The 15514-nt window shown below is 48.2% G+C and overlaps 2 protein-coding genes across 3 annotated transcripts; both read left to right on the top strand.

The window, feature by feature from the left end:
- Nucleotides 1-2054: 2054 nt before the first annotated feature.
- On the top strand, nucleotides 2055-6133 carry FOXR1 (forkhead box R1). Its single transcript, XM_080983335.1, has 7 exons — nucleotides 2055-2233; nucleotides 2767-2862; nucleotides 4038-4183; nucleotides 4581-4609; nucleotides 4702-4968; nucleotides 5358-5590; nucleotides 5813-6133. Exons 1-7 carry the CDS (start codon nucleotides 2113-2115, stop codon nucleotides 5929-5931), a joined length of 1011 nt encoding a protein of 336 aa, XP_080839461.1. The 5' UTR covers nucleotides 2055-2112; the 3' UTR covers nucleotides 5932-6133.
- Nucleotides 6134-7662: 1529 nt separating this feature from the next.
- Nucleotides 7663-14813, top strand: CENATAC (centrosomal AT-AC splicing factor). Of its 2 annotated transcripts, XM_080983636.1 has the most exons (11): nucleotides 7663-7920; nucleotides 8501-8667; nucleotides 9384-9482; nucleotides 10083-10149; nucleotides 10246-10308; nucleotides 10934-10998; nucleotides 11157-11307; nucleotides 12097-12127; nucleotides 13244-13327; nucleotides 13464-13596; nucleotides 14591-14813. In XM_080983636.1, the coding sequence occupies exons 1-11, from the start codon at nucleotides 7678-7680 to the stop codon at nucleotides 14655-14657; spliced, it is 1170 nt and encodes a 389-aa protein (XP_080839762.1). In that variant the 5' UTR covers nucleotides 7663-7677; the 3' UTR covers nucleotides 14658-14813. The 2 variants fall into 2 exon arrangements, with proteins under 2 accessions (XP_080839762.1, XP_080839763.1); XM_080983637.1 differs by lacking the exon at nucleotides 10246-10308.
- Nucleotides 14814-15514: the final 701 nt, after the last annotated feature.

Below are 15514 nucleotides of genomic sequence, written 5' to 3'. Positions count from 1 at the left end.
ACAAGTTATAATCACCTGCACTAGGAGCTAAGTACTTCTGCCCTGCACATGTTCATACTTTCTGGAGTGGGGCAGGGGCTAGTGTGAAAGACTGGAAGTCTTAGGCAGCCTATGGAGTGGAGGAAGAGAATGCTCTGGCTCTTGCCACCTGGAAGGGGTACACCTTCATCCCTAGAATTGCCAAGATGTGTGCTGGGGCACCTTGAGGAGGGGGCTGGTCAGACAAGTTTCACCAAGGCTGCTTCAGTTTGGTCAGCCTCTCCCCCACCTCCCCCGGGAAGCTGCACTGGGAAAGCAGAGGCATTCGCTCACACCAAGCAGTCTTGAGAGGCAATCAGCTTCCTCTTGCTACCCATTCTTTGACTGTGCTGGTTTGGACACCAAATAGAGCAGACCTGTTCTTTTCATTTCTTTTAGCTGGACCAACAGTGCAGGGGTGTGGAAACTTGTGTTTTGCTTTTAAGGCCTGGTATTGAGGGGTGGGACAAGGGGCTTTGATGCTCTGGGTTCTAGTCCTTTTTTGCAAGACAAGGGCTAGTGAGGAGCAGCAGAGTTGAATGGTTAGATCAGGGTGGGGCTAGAAGGGGTGGCAATTCTGCCCACAGCTCTGCTCACCTGTTGGGAGGGACCTACTTCCAAGGCAGTCTTCTCCAGCCCAGGTTGCCCAACCTCTCTGCATCCATCTTCACCTGCCATTCTGTCTCTATATCAGCTGGGATATCAGCTGCTTCCACCCTCTGGGAGCTCCCTTAATTTCCTGGAGCTTTTCCTGTAACTAGCACCAAAGCCATCTAAGCATCCCTGAGTTTGGAAGAGTTTCCTCTTGGAGGAAGAGGCTGGAAGGGTTGTTGCTTGTGCACACTTGGATAGAGTGCAGAGAACTGAAACTCATTGATGAAGCTCCTCCCAGACATCAGGAAGGAAAGGCAAATCATTGACTGTTTCAATAGATGGGATGCTGGCTTGGAAAGGCAGCCTCTGCCACAGGCTCACTTGGGAAGTCTGTGGCAAGCCACACCCTCCCCCAGCTTCTCAAATCTGTAGGATGTCAATGGGCATGAAGGACTGTATGTGTAAGAGAGAGAAAGGTGTACTCAAACACAGCACAAGATCATGAAGCACTTTGCAAATCACATGTGCAACCAATCATTATTAACGAGGAGAGGCTGCAGTGCTTTTCAAGGGAGAAAACCTATCTCAAAAGTGCATCTCCATGAGGGGGGAGGAGTTAGGAAGGAAAGTGAGGGCTGTATTCTTTTACAGGTTTGGCAATGCAGCAAGCCCCATGACCCGTAGGTGACCTGCTTCTGCACCACCTGCTTTCAGAATTGGGGAGCTGCACCCCACCTGTTGCCATATCAGTGCCCATAATAGCTTGATCACCTCCCCTCTCCACACCCTTAACCAGTTAACTTATGATTGCTGTTAACTGCAATGCACCTGTTGTGAAATGCTTGTGGTTCTCCCAACCACTACTTAGCAAAAGGGTTTCTCCTAGGATTCCAGTCCTTGCAGAACTTAACAGGACCTACTGAGAGACAGCACTCCAGTAGAGCGAGTAAAGCAGTCATAAGCTCAGATTTATTCCCAGAGAATATATTACCCAGATCCCTAATCGTGCACAGTCCCTCCCTTCTGACTTGTCATCATGAGGCTCTCGGTTTGGGGTGCTTGATCTCCATGGAAAAACCTGGAGACTCCAGGCATGAGAGCCCTGATTTTGTGACTCCAGGCGATGGAGTCGAGTCAAGGTGCTTATAGTCAAGTGTAAATGAAGTTGCAGCCTACTGTTTTTGCAAATGGGGGTTTCCTATCGCGGCAGTGGGGGAAATGCAGGTGCCCCGAGGCCTCTGGGCAGCCACTGCTAGCGGCTTGGAGGCTCAGCCACACCTGCGACTGCTGGGTTAGGAGCGCAGAGGCCAGGAAGCGCATGGGACAGACTTGGGGGTCTCCCTGCGGGCCTCGGTTGCAGAGCCCGCAGTCACGTGTCGAGGTAGATCAGCGGCTCCGCCCTCCCTCCTTCCTGGCCCGGGTTCTAAAGGTGCGAAGCGCGCCCCTCCTGGCCCCGCCCCGAAAAGGTTTCTGCCCCGCGGAGTTTGCAGTGTGGTTCTTATGGCGTTGCGCTTGCAAAGGCCGGCTTTTTGGGCCAGCCTCCATCTGTGCAGTGGCCTTTGGGACTGGAACATGAGGCAGGAGATGGGCTTGAGCGCTATCTGCGACGAGCTGCCCCAAGGTGAGGCCGGCCTGAAGTTCTTCCTGGCCATTGTGCCTCTTTCCCTTCCCTGGGGGCGAAGGCATTCTGGGGGTAGGAGGCTTGCGTGATCTGGGGGCGGAGAGGAAGGGGGAGGAAGCCTCTTTGGGCATGTGCAGAGCGCCTCCCCCCAACACCGCGGGAAAGGAATAGGTGCCAACCCGGAGGCGCATCGCTGCCCAAGGAGAAGGTGCGCCGCGGGTCAGGCTTTTGCGCTCACCTGCCACACCGGCGGGAATTTTCTGGGGTTTGTCCTCGGCCCACCTGAAAGTGTTTGGGGGGCCTCTGCAGCAGGGCTCCGGGGATGTAGGGCAGGAGTGAGTGGGTCAAATGAAGAGCCCTCTCCCAGCCCTATACAGTACCAGCATCTCTTTGATGCTTTCTCGCGAGCGCCCGCCCCGTCGGGCAGCGACACCATCGGGGGTTTGCAGAAGAAACTCGGCTACATGTGAGGAAGCGGGTGTCTGCGTGTGTGCGCAGCCGGCCCGCTTAATGTGTGCCCTCCTGCCGCCTAGCTCCCGCGGACATCACGAGCGCTCGTGGCCTGGTGTGGCCCTCGGAACAGCTGACGACGCGCAGCCTGACACGGGTCCTGCACCCTCCCGCCCCGGGTAAGCAAGAGGCCGCCGAGCTTCTGTTGAGGAGGGGCGGAATCGACCTTCCACCGGGAATTGCCTTCTCCAGCAACTAGCGGATTGGGATGCCCACCAGCTGTGAGTGGCAGGGAGAGGCTTAAAGGGCAAGGGAGATCTTAGCAGCTCGGTAGTGGAGCACTTGATTTGCGCGCAGAAAACCCCAGTCCCCTTTGGCCTCTCCAAGACAAGGCTGGGAAAAGAGACTCTTGCCTTAAATCCTGGGGAGTTATTGCTGCTGGTCGGTGTTTTAGGCAATGCTGAGCTAGATGGATCAGGGGTCTGACTGACTCTGCCACCTTCGCCGCATCAAGCAGTTGGTCCCTTACCTTTTCCACCCTGACCTGGCCACAGTGATCCATGCGACGGTCACCTCCAGGCTTGACTACTGTAATTTGCTCTACGTGGGTCTGCCCTTGAAGCTGTCCCAGAAACTCCAGCGAGTGCAGAATGCTGCAGCGAGGCTCCTCACGGGGTCTCTGCCATGGGAGCATATTCACCCAGTGCTTTTCCAGCTGCACTGGCTCCTGGTGGAGTACAGAGTCAGATTTAAGGTGCTGGTTTTGACCTTTAAAGCCCTTCATGGCCTAGGACCCTCGTACCTACGGGGCCGCCTCTCCCGGTATGCGCCATGGAGAGCCTCAAGGTCCATAAATAGCAACACCCTAGTGGTCCCGGGCCCTAAGGAAGTTAGATTAGCTTCAACCAGAGCCAGGGCCTTTTCAACACTGGCTCCGGCCTGGTGGGACGCTCTGTCTGAGACCAGGGCCCTGCAGGATCTGATTTGTTTCCGCAGGGCCTGTAAGACAGAGTTGTTCCGCCTGGCCTTTGGCTTAGAGCCAATTTGATTCCCTCCCCCTCTTTTTCCTTTTTCCTTTCTCCTCCTGTGATGAGGCTGCATTTTAATATTTTAATGTTTCAATATTTTAATGTTGTATTTTAATCTTGTTTTTAAGTTGTATTCATTCAACTTGTTTTTATTATTGCTTGTTAGCCGCCCTGAGCCCGGCCTTGGCTGGGGAGGGCGGGGTATAAATAAAAATTATTATTATTATTATTATTCTACTTCTGATGTTCCTAGGCTTGTTGTGGAATGTGGGATTGCATGAGGCAGCAGGAACCCAGCTGAGGCCCTTTGTTTTCTCTCCCTGCAGAATCTGACCCACAGCCCCACCCGTGGATGTGGGTGAACCCAAACCTGGCCTGCAGCATCCCTGGGCATGCCTCAGTGGTGGCGCCCCTGCCTTCATCTTGTCCTGCTGCTAGAGAGGTCTGTGGAGACCGGGCCAGCAATTCAATGGCAAGGAGTTTACGTATCTTCTGGACTGTTTTGATATGAGCTATTGCATGGCTCTAATCTGGACTGGCCCTCCTGATTTCAATGGGAGCCAGCAGCCTATGTGTCCGTTCTGTTTTTAATTAGTTAATTAAAATGTTTGAATCCCACCTTTCAGTTTGGTATCAAAAAATTGCTAGGAAACAATGCAAAATATTAAAAGTTTCCTAGGAAGGTGGAAATGGGTGGTCCGAGCCAATCCTCCTTTCTGCAGGGGTTCCCAAACTTGGGTCTCCAGTTGCTTTTGGACTACCACTCCCATCATTCCTAGCTAGCAGTACCAGTGGTCAGGGATGATGGGAATTGTAGTCCAAAAACAGCTGGTGACTTGAGTTTGGTAAACCCTTGTTTGGAGAGCCAGGCTACCCATATGGGGCTGGTGATTGTCATGTGTGGGGCAAGCCACCTATCTGGTGGTGCCATTTTTTTCTCTGGCCATGGCTCAGTCTGCTGGCCAGCAAATAAAGGAGAAATATTACCAGGTGTCCCTGCTTCCTTCCCGCAATCTTATGGTTCCAGGTCCCCAAGGAAGAGGATACCTCCCAGCTTTCTCAGAAGACGAGGGGCACTCGTCGGTCTACCTGGGCACCCTGGAAAGCAAAGGTCCTCCGATCCCATGCTAAGAAGCTGAAGAGGACCCTGGGAGACTGGCCCCGCCCACCTCTTAATTACTGCATCCTCATCAGCCTTGCCCTGAGCAGCAGTGTGAGCAGCAGTCTGACAGTGCAGGAGATCTACCAGTTCATAAGGTACCGGCCCCTGAGCACTGGGGTGGGCAGGTGGGGGCCAGGAGAGGCAGATGATGGGTGAAGATGAAGCTCAGTGATTAAAATGGGGACTTCTGACTTTGCCTTCCTCTCCTGGCTTGGCTTGGCTTTGATGCTGCTCTCAAGTTGGTGTTGAAAGCTGCATGTTCTGGCCGGAGTCTCCTATGATTGTGGGCAGCATAACTGGGTGCTAGAAAGCAGTCTGTAATTTCCTCTTTCCCCCGGGGCCCTCCCTACACAGTCCATGGGGTACAAGCATCCCTGGGGACGGAAAAGAACGTTATGCTGCAGTGCTATTGGTGGTTCATCTGCTGCCTCCGTGGGGCCGCCTGCCCTGCTCTAGCCACTCTGCTGACCTCCCTCCTTGCCAGGAAGCACTTCCCCTTCTTCCGCACAGCTCCAGAAGGCTGGAAAAACACCATCCGGCACAACCTGTGCTTCAGCAGCAGCTTTGAGAAGACGGCCGCCTTCGTGTGCCTTGATGGGAACCGCAAGTCCCGCATGTGGAAGTTGACCACAGAGGGATGGCGCAAGTTTCGGGCGGAAACACAAGAGCTGCCAGAGGACTTGGTGAGGCTGATGCGTCAGAGCATGGACAAGCCAGGTAGGAGGAAGATGGTGTGCAACTGGAGAGGAGGGTGAGCATGGCCAGGAGGGAAGGAGATGGGACCCTGAACAGCTTGAAATAGAGGAGGGATCTGGCAAGCAGTTCCATTTTCAGCAAACCTAACTTTTCTCTGTTGGCTTCCTGAGCATGGAAGTCACCTTGATAAACCGATGGGGCCACCAGCCCTGACAGCTTGTATTTGCTTCCCTCTTTCCCCAGAACTGATGAGGTCTCTCTTTGGCCTCGGATCCTCACTAAACCTGGACGGCATGGAGGAAACCCCACTGCAGTCAACTGTGCATTCTCCAGTATGTACAAAAGACTCCGCTACTTGTTGAAAGGAACAGCTGTTCTAAGAGAGCCCGGCTTGTAGCTTCCTTCCTTCTGAAGATACTATTTGGGGTGGAAGCAACCCCAAATTTACAGGTGGAGAGGCAGCTTCCTATGAGAGTAGACCCCCTCAAAAAAAAAAAAAAACCAAAACAAAAAAACATCTGTACAGTGTTTTCCGCTTGCAGCAGGGGAGGTGCCGTGTTTTGTGATGGGAGTAGTCTCTTGAAAGGCACTGTGGAAGAGAGTGCATAAACCTGAGTGCTTGAACTTACTTTATTTATTTATTTATTCATTCGTTATTGAAAATGTGGAGAAAAAGTATGGTAATAAACAGTTAAAAGTGTGCACAAAATGGTCATTGTGTGTGTTCTCTTTGCCTCTGTGCATAGGAGCCAACTTCTAGGGGCCGAGATCCCTTTGGCGCCCCCCCACCTAAAATATCTGCGCTCCCCCCCCCAGTTGATGGGCATTGCCATTCAAATGGAGTGTGGGTACTGTGTCATGTAATCGATTATGCGGGGTGGGACTTACCTGCCCTGCAATATTTTTTTCAAGTTGGCACCCCTGCCTTTATGGAAAACGCTTGAAGTGGAAAATAGTTTCTGCTTGCCCTCTGTTTAGAATTGCAGGTAGCTCACTGCGGTGACAGGAAAATAGTGGTGAGAGGAATTCAATGCCTGGCTTTAGGCAGGGGCATCTGCACTGATTTATCCAGGGCGCAGGGCGACCAAGTATGCAAAACAAAATCCATAAACAGATCTGACTAGCTGCAGTGAATAATCATGTCAGAAATGTGGGCCTGAGTGGTGGCCAAGTCTAGAACAACCTGGCCTCTGAGAAGCTTGCATTCCAGATCAGGTTCTCTGTTTGCTTCTCAATGGGTAAAGCTGCTCTCCACCTACAGGCAGAGCTGGTATTCAGACAACGTATTCTACCTGTTACTAAAAGACTCCTTTGTTTCCCTGGCACCCTTCACCTTGTTTTATTGCACGGTTGCTACATCCATCTTCACAGTCCACCCCAATCATTCTAATATGTCAGGCCAAGCCCACTAGGCCACTTCATGGACCCCATACAGTACTCCAACTTCCTCTACTCTTCAGAAAAATGTGTAAAGTGTTATGTTATTCAGCACACCTGATGTATCTCTGGCACAGCTCCAGCTCCTGCAAGACTGCTCTAATAATTGTGTGGACGATAATAATTGTGAACTATCTGCAAGTGCAAAGAAATTTTTAAAATAAAAGTTGGCACAATCACTATTCCACCAGATTAAACCGGAAGAAATGGCTTCAAAACAGATTTAAGAAATAAAACTCCTGTTCTGAGGACAAGCCAGGGCTGTCGCCTTCATTCAGGCCAAGAAGGGGGCTTGCTAAGCAACGAGATGGCAGGGGGCTGTGCATCTCGCAGCTGTGATGGAATCATAGAACTTTGCAGAGTTGGAAGGGACCCAGGGGCCATCTAGTCCAACCCGCTGCAATGAAGGAACCTTGAACGTGACTTTGCCTCCTTCAGCTCGCGCAGGATTCAGGGCGAGGAGCAGAAACGAGAGGGCATCTGAGCACGTGCTGGATGCTCCTCACGCCTGAGCAAGGCCAAGCAGCAGCGCGCACCTTCCCGGGGCTTCTGCATCCCGCAACGTGCTGCGCGACGCCTTTTCCTCGCCGGCGGGGGATGAGCGCGCAGCAGCAGATAGCCGTGCGTGGGCGGGAATGACGTAATCCTGCAGTTCTGGGGACGGCCGCCAGATGTCGCCCTCGCCGCGAGACCCGCCTCCTTGGCCGGCCGCTTCCGGGATTTGCAAAATGGAGGACGGGGGCGGCGGCGTTGATGGCGATCGGGGCGAGGGGCCTGGCGCCGTTCCCATGGCGACGACGCTGTTCCGCTGCCCGCTCTGCCGGTGCAGCGCTTTCGCCGGTCGGCGCAGCCACCTGTACAGCGTGGGGCACCAGAGGCGGCTTCGCGGGGCGCTCGCCCGCCTGAAGGAGAAAGTACGGCCCCGGAGCCCCAGGGGTGGGCGCGGAGGGTCGGGTGAAGTGTCCGAAGGCAGCCGGGCCGAGTTTCGTGCAAGGCTGCACCCTTCGCATTTCTGCCTGCCCGGCTGCGGGTGGCTTGTCCAAGGAGGAACAAAGAGTGGGCGGGTGGGGGGCTGGTTCTGCAGCCGGTCCGAAAGGGCGTCAGCTGCTCTCTAGAGAGATTTCACAGGGTCATAGAGCTGGAAAGGAACACCAGGGTCATCTAGTCCAACCCCAAGGGGGGGCACAAAAATGATTGAAAGTACTCAATAAATTGAGGTTCTGCCACCCCCCAGCAGATGCCTCAACTTTGGCCGATCTCCTAACAAAAGTTCAACAATTTTGGCTCCCCCACTTTAACAAAAATCCTGGCTACACCCATGTCCAACCCCCTGCAATGCAGGAATGTTTTTGCCCAACATGGGGCTTGAACCCCCGATCCTGAGATTCAGAGGCTTATGCTCTTCCAACTGAGCTACCCTTCACGCAAGTTGCTATCCTTCACACAAGTATTTTTTATCTTCTCACTTTTGCTTCTCTCTTACATTTTGCTCAGGTGGCTGCAGCGCGGAAGATGCTCAGGCGGGCCTCGGTGGTGCCTTTTGACCCTGGGGAGCACGAGCGGCAATTCTGGTGCATTTGCTGCAGGCAGGAGGTGAAGTTGCACCTGAGCCAGGGGTCCTTGGCTGTGTTGCATGGCGGCCTCCTCCAGCACATGGCCAGGTAAACTTGGAGAAGAGTCTCTACTCAGGCAGGCCACCTCTTCCCTGGAGCATGAGGTGGGGGTGTCTGGAATATGAATAGCCTTGTTTGGCTTCCTTATGTACATTTTGCTTTTATTTGCTTTACTACTAATCGTAACACAGTTATTTTTGAAGGAGAAAGGTGCACAAGCAATTTTCATAGCCAATCAATTATATACTGGACTGTATCAGTAACCCAGTTTGCAGTCTGAAATGTGGGAATCATAGTAAGTTGGTGGCAGTTTTCAGCAGTGAAAGCAAAACTGGCTGTTTTCAGAGTCACCTTGTTTATACTATTTGCAAGTACATTCCAGTTTTCTTCCAATTAATGAAACAGTGGAGCATATTTTTCATAGTTGTCACACACATACCCCAAACAACTCCTCTGCTGGCCTCTTCTTTGGTAATTAGGCTCCTGGGAGTGAGTAAAAAACTGACATAGTTCTAAATGTGGATATGACTTTGAGTGGAATCAAGTTTGATTTTTCCATGCTTGTAATGAGGCCCTTTTTGTGAGTGTCCGTGCCTGCCCTTGGCTTCTGATACAGACATCTTTCACAGCACGCAGAATTGCTTAAGTTGTTTTCCTCTGAGATTATCCTCAGAACTGGATAAGAACTGTAGCCTGGGCAGTCCTGTTAAAAGTTTGTGCCTTTCTCACTCTTAAGGTGTTTTGGTCTTTTATTCCTTTTCAAGCGTTGAACATAAGAAAGCAGTCTATGCATTCTGGTGGGAGAACAAAGCAGACCCTAGCCTGAAGTCTCGCTTCTTGGTTTCCTCTGAGGATTATGAGCTGTGAGTAGACGCTTTGCCAGTTAGTTTATGTCGCATTTTGTTTGCTAGATTAGCTATTCCACCTCTTTGACACAGAAGGAAGCTGCTTTATGCCAAGTCAGACCATTCATCCATCTTGTTCCACGTGGGAATGATCATTAGTGGGCAATCTGCAGCCATAGAGACACCCTTGGCCTAATTTCAACAGCCTTCATCAAATACTAAGTCCATATCGCTGGCAGAAATCATCTCTGTCTCTTTGCTGATTAGCTTCTGGTCAGGTATCTCCACCTGCTGCCAGCATATGGCCTCTGTCAGTTATCCCCAAGAGGGAATGTAGCCCCTTGGCCAAAGGAGAAGAATTTATTAGAGGGCCTGATGGTGGGACAGGGTTAGGTGTTGACCGTACCTGGCCATTTCAGGGCTTTGATACTGTTCCTCCTACACTGCTGGGGCTCCCAAAGTAATTACTCATTCAGGCTGGAATAATTTTTCTGTAAAATCGTTTTAGATTTTCTTGTTGTTGCACCACCTGTCTTCTGTGGTAGAGGCAGCAAAAGGCCACTGCCTCAGTTCATGTTGTTGCTCTACAAACTGATATAACTTTTGAATCTGTTTCAGCTTCAAGGAATCACTCTCCAAAGCTCTGGAAGCTTATGAGGAAAAAGAAGATGAGCTCATTCAAGAGGTGAGGACAATAATGTGTTTGCGTGTGTGATGTAGGAATTTGGGTTTCTCCTCTGCTTCAGGTTCTCATTGTGTCTTCTGCCTACCCCAATTCTAGGTGGCTGCTCGCATCAGGGAGGTGGAGCAGAGACGGCAAGAAGTAGTGCAGGCTGCCTTAGAGGTTTGTGTGCCCAGGATGCACATGGGCAGTATCCACCATTACGTTCACAACTGTTTCTGTGCCCCTTGCCTTTCTCTCTAGTTGTGCTGTTGCCCTGAAACATGTGATTTCTCTTTCAACCACTAGGGAAGGTGGTGAATGTCCCCAGCAGTGACTATACAAGCAGCACATCTCATCTCTCATGTCCAGTTTAGATTTCATTTGTATGGCCTTCCTTTCCTAACCCCCTTTGTTAACACAGAGCAGAAACGCCTGGCTGTTGTTTGTGGTCTGGGGCACCCCCACCTCTTGAATGCCCTTTCTGTGACCCCCCCCCCCAAAAAAAAATGCAAAGTCCTTTACCGGCCACTATTTGCTCTATTGACAATAAAGCATTAAAATATTCCACCTAATTAGCTTCCTTTCCTTGAAATGTCCACACCTTAAGTGTTGGTTAGAGGGCATCTGTGGCCAAAGCTTATTTGCAGACCCCCATTTCCCTCCAATGCAAGAACATTTCTTTGCCATTATCACTTGATGGGCATTGGTCCACCTTATTAGTAGTGATTTCATTCCAAGGTTGTCCTACAGAGCAGACTTTACTATGGTATCTTGAAACAAGTGTTTTTTCCTGAATCAAACTCAGCAACAGGCAGAGACAGAGCTGTGCAATGGAGCTGCCACCGCCAATGCTTTTACAGGAAGCCCAAGGTAAGAGTTGTTTAGTCATGGTTATCAGTGGTGTTTACTTTAGAGGCCTCCATACACCATGGCCCCTTTCTGCCCTTTGTAATATGGCCTTTTCAACCCCTGGGTACCAAAATGTGCTCATATACTTTCTGCTTCACTTGAGAAATTCTGTGTTGTAGTGACTCTGCTTTTGCCACGGAAGAAGAGCAGCAGCCTGGGCCAAGCAGAAATGTGGCATTTCTTGAAGGATTCCCTGGATCTGCATACAGAACTGTGCCAGAGTCAGAGTGGCAGGAAGCAGGACAGTCTTTAACTTTTATTGGCCATCAGGTAGGCAGATGGGAGCCCACTTCATCTCTTCACAATGACCCATTTGTCCTTGAAAGCCTTTTAGTTTGGGGTTCTGGATGAATATAGCTAACTAGAGTATGATTACGCTTTATTCTCATAGTGGTACGGATTTTATTGTGTTAAAGGTTGGGTAATAATGAGATAGTTTTTAAAAAAATTATTGTAGTCTGCCTGGTTGAAGATTTTTTTTAGAAAGCAGAATATAAATCTCTTGAATAAAAAAAAATCCACTGCAGGTGCCTTGTACTGCCATGAATGGCTTGACTTGAGTGGTAGAGCTCCTACACCAGTGGCAGACCAGCGAACAGTCTGGTGGTCCCTTACCTTTATTGTACATGATAGGATATGCCCCATTCCCAGCTTGATATAAGATTTGGCTGGCACCTTCATTTTACCTTTAGGCAACAGTCGAACATGTTCTTCAGTCAGACCTTTGGCTGATTATTATCCTATTCCCTTTTAAATGTGTTTGTGGGAGAGGGGTTTATTGGTTTGTTTTTTTGTTTTTATCTTGCATTTTGTGTTTTTATCTTGTATTTTTATGTTGTGAACCACCGAGATCTATGGATGTAGGGTGGTATACAAATTTAATAAATTTGTGAACATGGGGAATTGGAATCGGGAGTTACATTACCTTTAAAAGCTGCATTGTATAATTAAATGCAACTCTTGCTCCTTCTTTGCAGCAATGGCAGCTGCCTCTTTACATACTTCCTCTTCTCTTAAATCATTTCTACCTTGGTTTTCCCTTTGCTTTTTTGAACACAGGAACCAGCAGAGCGCGGCAACATTTACACAGGTATGCTAGCAAAGATTTGATTGCTCCACTTTCTAAAACATGATTTTGACCTGTCTTATGATGAGGTTTAATAAACTCTGGTCTTACATGAGAAAGATCCTAACTGTGGTTGCAAATAGAGAATGCCCAAAAACACAGATTCTTAAGAATAGCCACGTTAACAGAAACATAGGAAGCTGCCTTACACAGACCACTTGTCCATCTAGCCCAACATGGTTGACTCTGTGACTAACAGTGGCTCTCTGAGGTTCCAGAATCTTTCCCAGCCCTACCTGTAGACACCAGGGTTTGCACCTTGTACCTTTTGTATGTAAAGCATGTGCTCTGCCACGGAGGTTTTTTTTAAAAATATAATTTTATTAGTTTTTTTTAACATATCATTTTCAACAGTAATTAAACATACTTTTAAATCTTATTCAATTTTTTGACTTCCATCAATCTTGTCTGAAAATTTTCCCAATCTAATCTCTCAGTATGCATTTCTTATCTTCCCTATTACATTTCAAACTCATAACCAATATCTCTGTCTTTTTCTACTTTGTAACACTTCCTATATTTCTCCTTACAAAACTTCTTGTAGTCCTACTAGCGTAATTTGATTTCAGTTGCTCTTCAAATAATTCATATATTTCTTCTAATCTTCTGTAAATCTCTGGTCCCACAGGTTTCGAATCCTTCCTGTCATTTTGTCCAATTCTGCATAGTCCATTAATTTCGTCTGCCATTCTTCTTTCGTCTGAATTTCTTCTTGTTTCCATTTCTGGGCTAACTGGGCTCTTGCCGCAGTTGTTGCATATAAAAACTATTTAACATCTTGCCTATTAATGTCCTGACCTATAATACAAAGTAAAAATGCTTCTGGTTTTTAAAAAAATGTATATTTCAACATCTTTTTCATCTCATTATATATCATTTCCCAGAAGTTCTTTACTTTTTTTTACATTCCCACCACATTCCCATGGAGGTTTCAACCCTTGTTCAGGAAGGTAAAAAATATTAAAGATACCTTATTGCATTCTCCGGAAAGATAATGGCCCCACAGATGGGGAGGCTGCCATTTGACACGGAGGTAAGAAGAATGGGGCTGCTCTAACTTGTCATCCTTCCATACTTTAGGGGCCAAACCCCCTTGGCTGGAGGAGGAGGAAGGGGAAAGCACACCACAGATTGGACCTTCTTACGAAGAATTTCTCAAGGAAAGTGAGTATGCAGAAATTTGGCCCTGTAGTCGGGACTCTTTATTATGACACAGCTCACTTGCTGGAAATCAAAGTGAGACTAGGACTCCAATTGAGGCTTGAAAATGATTTCTTTCCCCACCCTCCTTTCTTTAAAGAGGAGAAACAGAAGCTGAAGAAGCTCCCACCTAATCGTGTTGGTGCCAACTTCGATCACACCTCTCAGACAGGAGAAGGGTGGCTCCCCTCCTTTGGGCGGGTTTGGAACCATGGCAGGAGGTGGCAGTCCAGGTAAGCCTCTGTGCACATTTGCTTCCTTTATAATGTATCTGTATTTAACGGTGGACAATACAGCAGCTTTTACATGGTAGGCTCTGTAGCTGGCTCTCTAGCACCTTGGGCTCTTACAAAGAAAACCAGATGTGGTGGATCTTTGGTTGAATCCTACAAGGCACTTATTCCCAAACGTTTAGCACATACTAGTTGAGTCTTCGACCCCAGCATTTTGAACATACACTGGCTTTGTAAAACGAACGCTTTCTGGTTGGCCACAGAAACTTTAGTTTCATCTTTAAGTAGAGTACTTGTTACTGAAGTTATCTGTCCTGGTATATTATTTCTTTTTTTTTTAACTGACCTGTGTCACTTCCCTTCACTTTCATTAATCGACAAAATGGCAAGAAGTGCCTTTTATTAGCTATGGATGTTTCTAAATATAGTCTGCCCAGTGCTGCATGCTCAGATAACCGGGAGTCTTGATTACTATAATCTGTTTCCACAGAACTACCTTTGAATAATGGTCCAGAAAATTTAGCTTGTTTTTTTCTGGACCTATGCAGCAACACCTATTCTGCAAGATCTGCACAGGCTGCCAATACGTTACTGGGCCCAATTTAAGGTTTCATTATTGATACATAGAGCCTTAAGTCTCTGATGGTGTACATTTCTCTTTATCACCTGCCCCGAGATCAGGGTAGAGGACTTCTTGCTGAACAGTGATAGAGCCTTCCCTGTACACTAGTAGAATTCCCCCCTTTGCAAATGTCAATTGCTTCTACTTTGTCTTTCACGGTCAGGTCAAAACACAACTGCTTATCCAGGCCTTTGATGAATTTGATCTAACACTTTGAAAAATATATGGTATGGGAGTTTATTCTCCCCCTGCCCCCAATTAAAATGATAATTGGCAATACACTCATTTGTAAGGGAATGAACATGGTGGCTCTGCAACTGATGTGGTGGCTGGTTCATTCTTTTAAGCTTTTATTAACCATACTTTTTCTAGACATCAGTTCAAATCTGAAGCACAGAAACATCCTGGCCCTAAAAGGAAACGGCAAAAAACTGACTGAAGGGAAGAAAGGCCTGATTCAATTACAGAAGGTTGTGCAGCCTGAGAAGATGCCAGATGAAGACTTTTCTTTTTGAACATTCTGTATGTCAGCAAGTATCATGTGGTTATTCTGTAGTAAAGTATCATTAAATATAAAATGTGTTTTACAATTCCACTCATCTCAACTCATCTTTCTTAAACAGATAGCTCCTCTAAGGCAGTTATTGTAAAAGTTGGGAACATGTTCTTATCCCTGGCTGTTCTAAGGGCTTACTTTTCTCCTGTATTTTTTTTAATTTTTATTAAAAGGCACTAGCTCACTTTGTGCAACATGCCACATTTACCCCAAAGGGCTAAGCATTCCACATTCTGTTTGCACAGTATCCAGTAGGAATATGGTGTAATGCAGGCCTGCTCCAATGCCAGGTCTCCATTTCCTACAAGCAGAGGATTCATTTCAACAGCGCTCAACTCCTTGACACCTTGCTGGACTGAACACCCCCTACACTGCACAATGTCCTGGCTGTTTGAGTGGGTGGTTAAGCACGACCTCTTCATCAGAACCCTCCTGCATCAGGGCCTTTAAATCTGGACAGCTGGGAGTCCTTTATCCCTCCACTATGATCTAATAATCTATGCTGTTATAAGGAGACTAGAAGCCTGTTTATAAATAGCTCCCATGATAGCCTCATTGGCACAGTAAAAACAAAGACTGGGTGGTAGTATCTGCATGTTTTATGTCATGGCCCCGGGACATAATTTTTAAATTACATAGCCATGCACTTGCAGGCCAGCCTGGTATGAAAATGAGTAAAGGCTTTTCAATGACTGATTGCTATGGTCCCTGACTATTAGAAACAAAGCTGTACTTAACTT

The sequence above is a fragment of the Podarcis pityusensis genome (assembly GCF_964106645.2).
Source record: "Podarcis pityusensis genome assembly, chromosome: 15".
NCBI lineage: Eukaryota > Metazoa > Chordata > Lepidosauria > Squamata > Lacertidae > Podarcis > Podarcis pityusensis.
The sequence above is the reverse complement of the archived record's forward strand: the minus strand, read 5'-3'. Positions and strand labels throughout refer to the sequence as shown.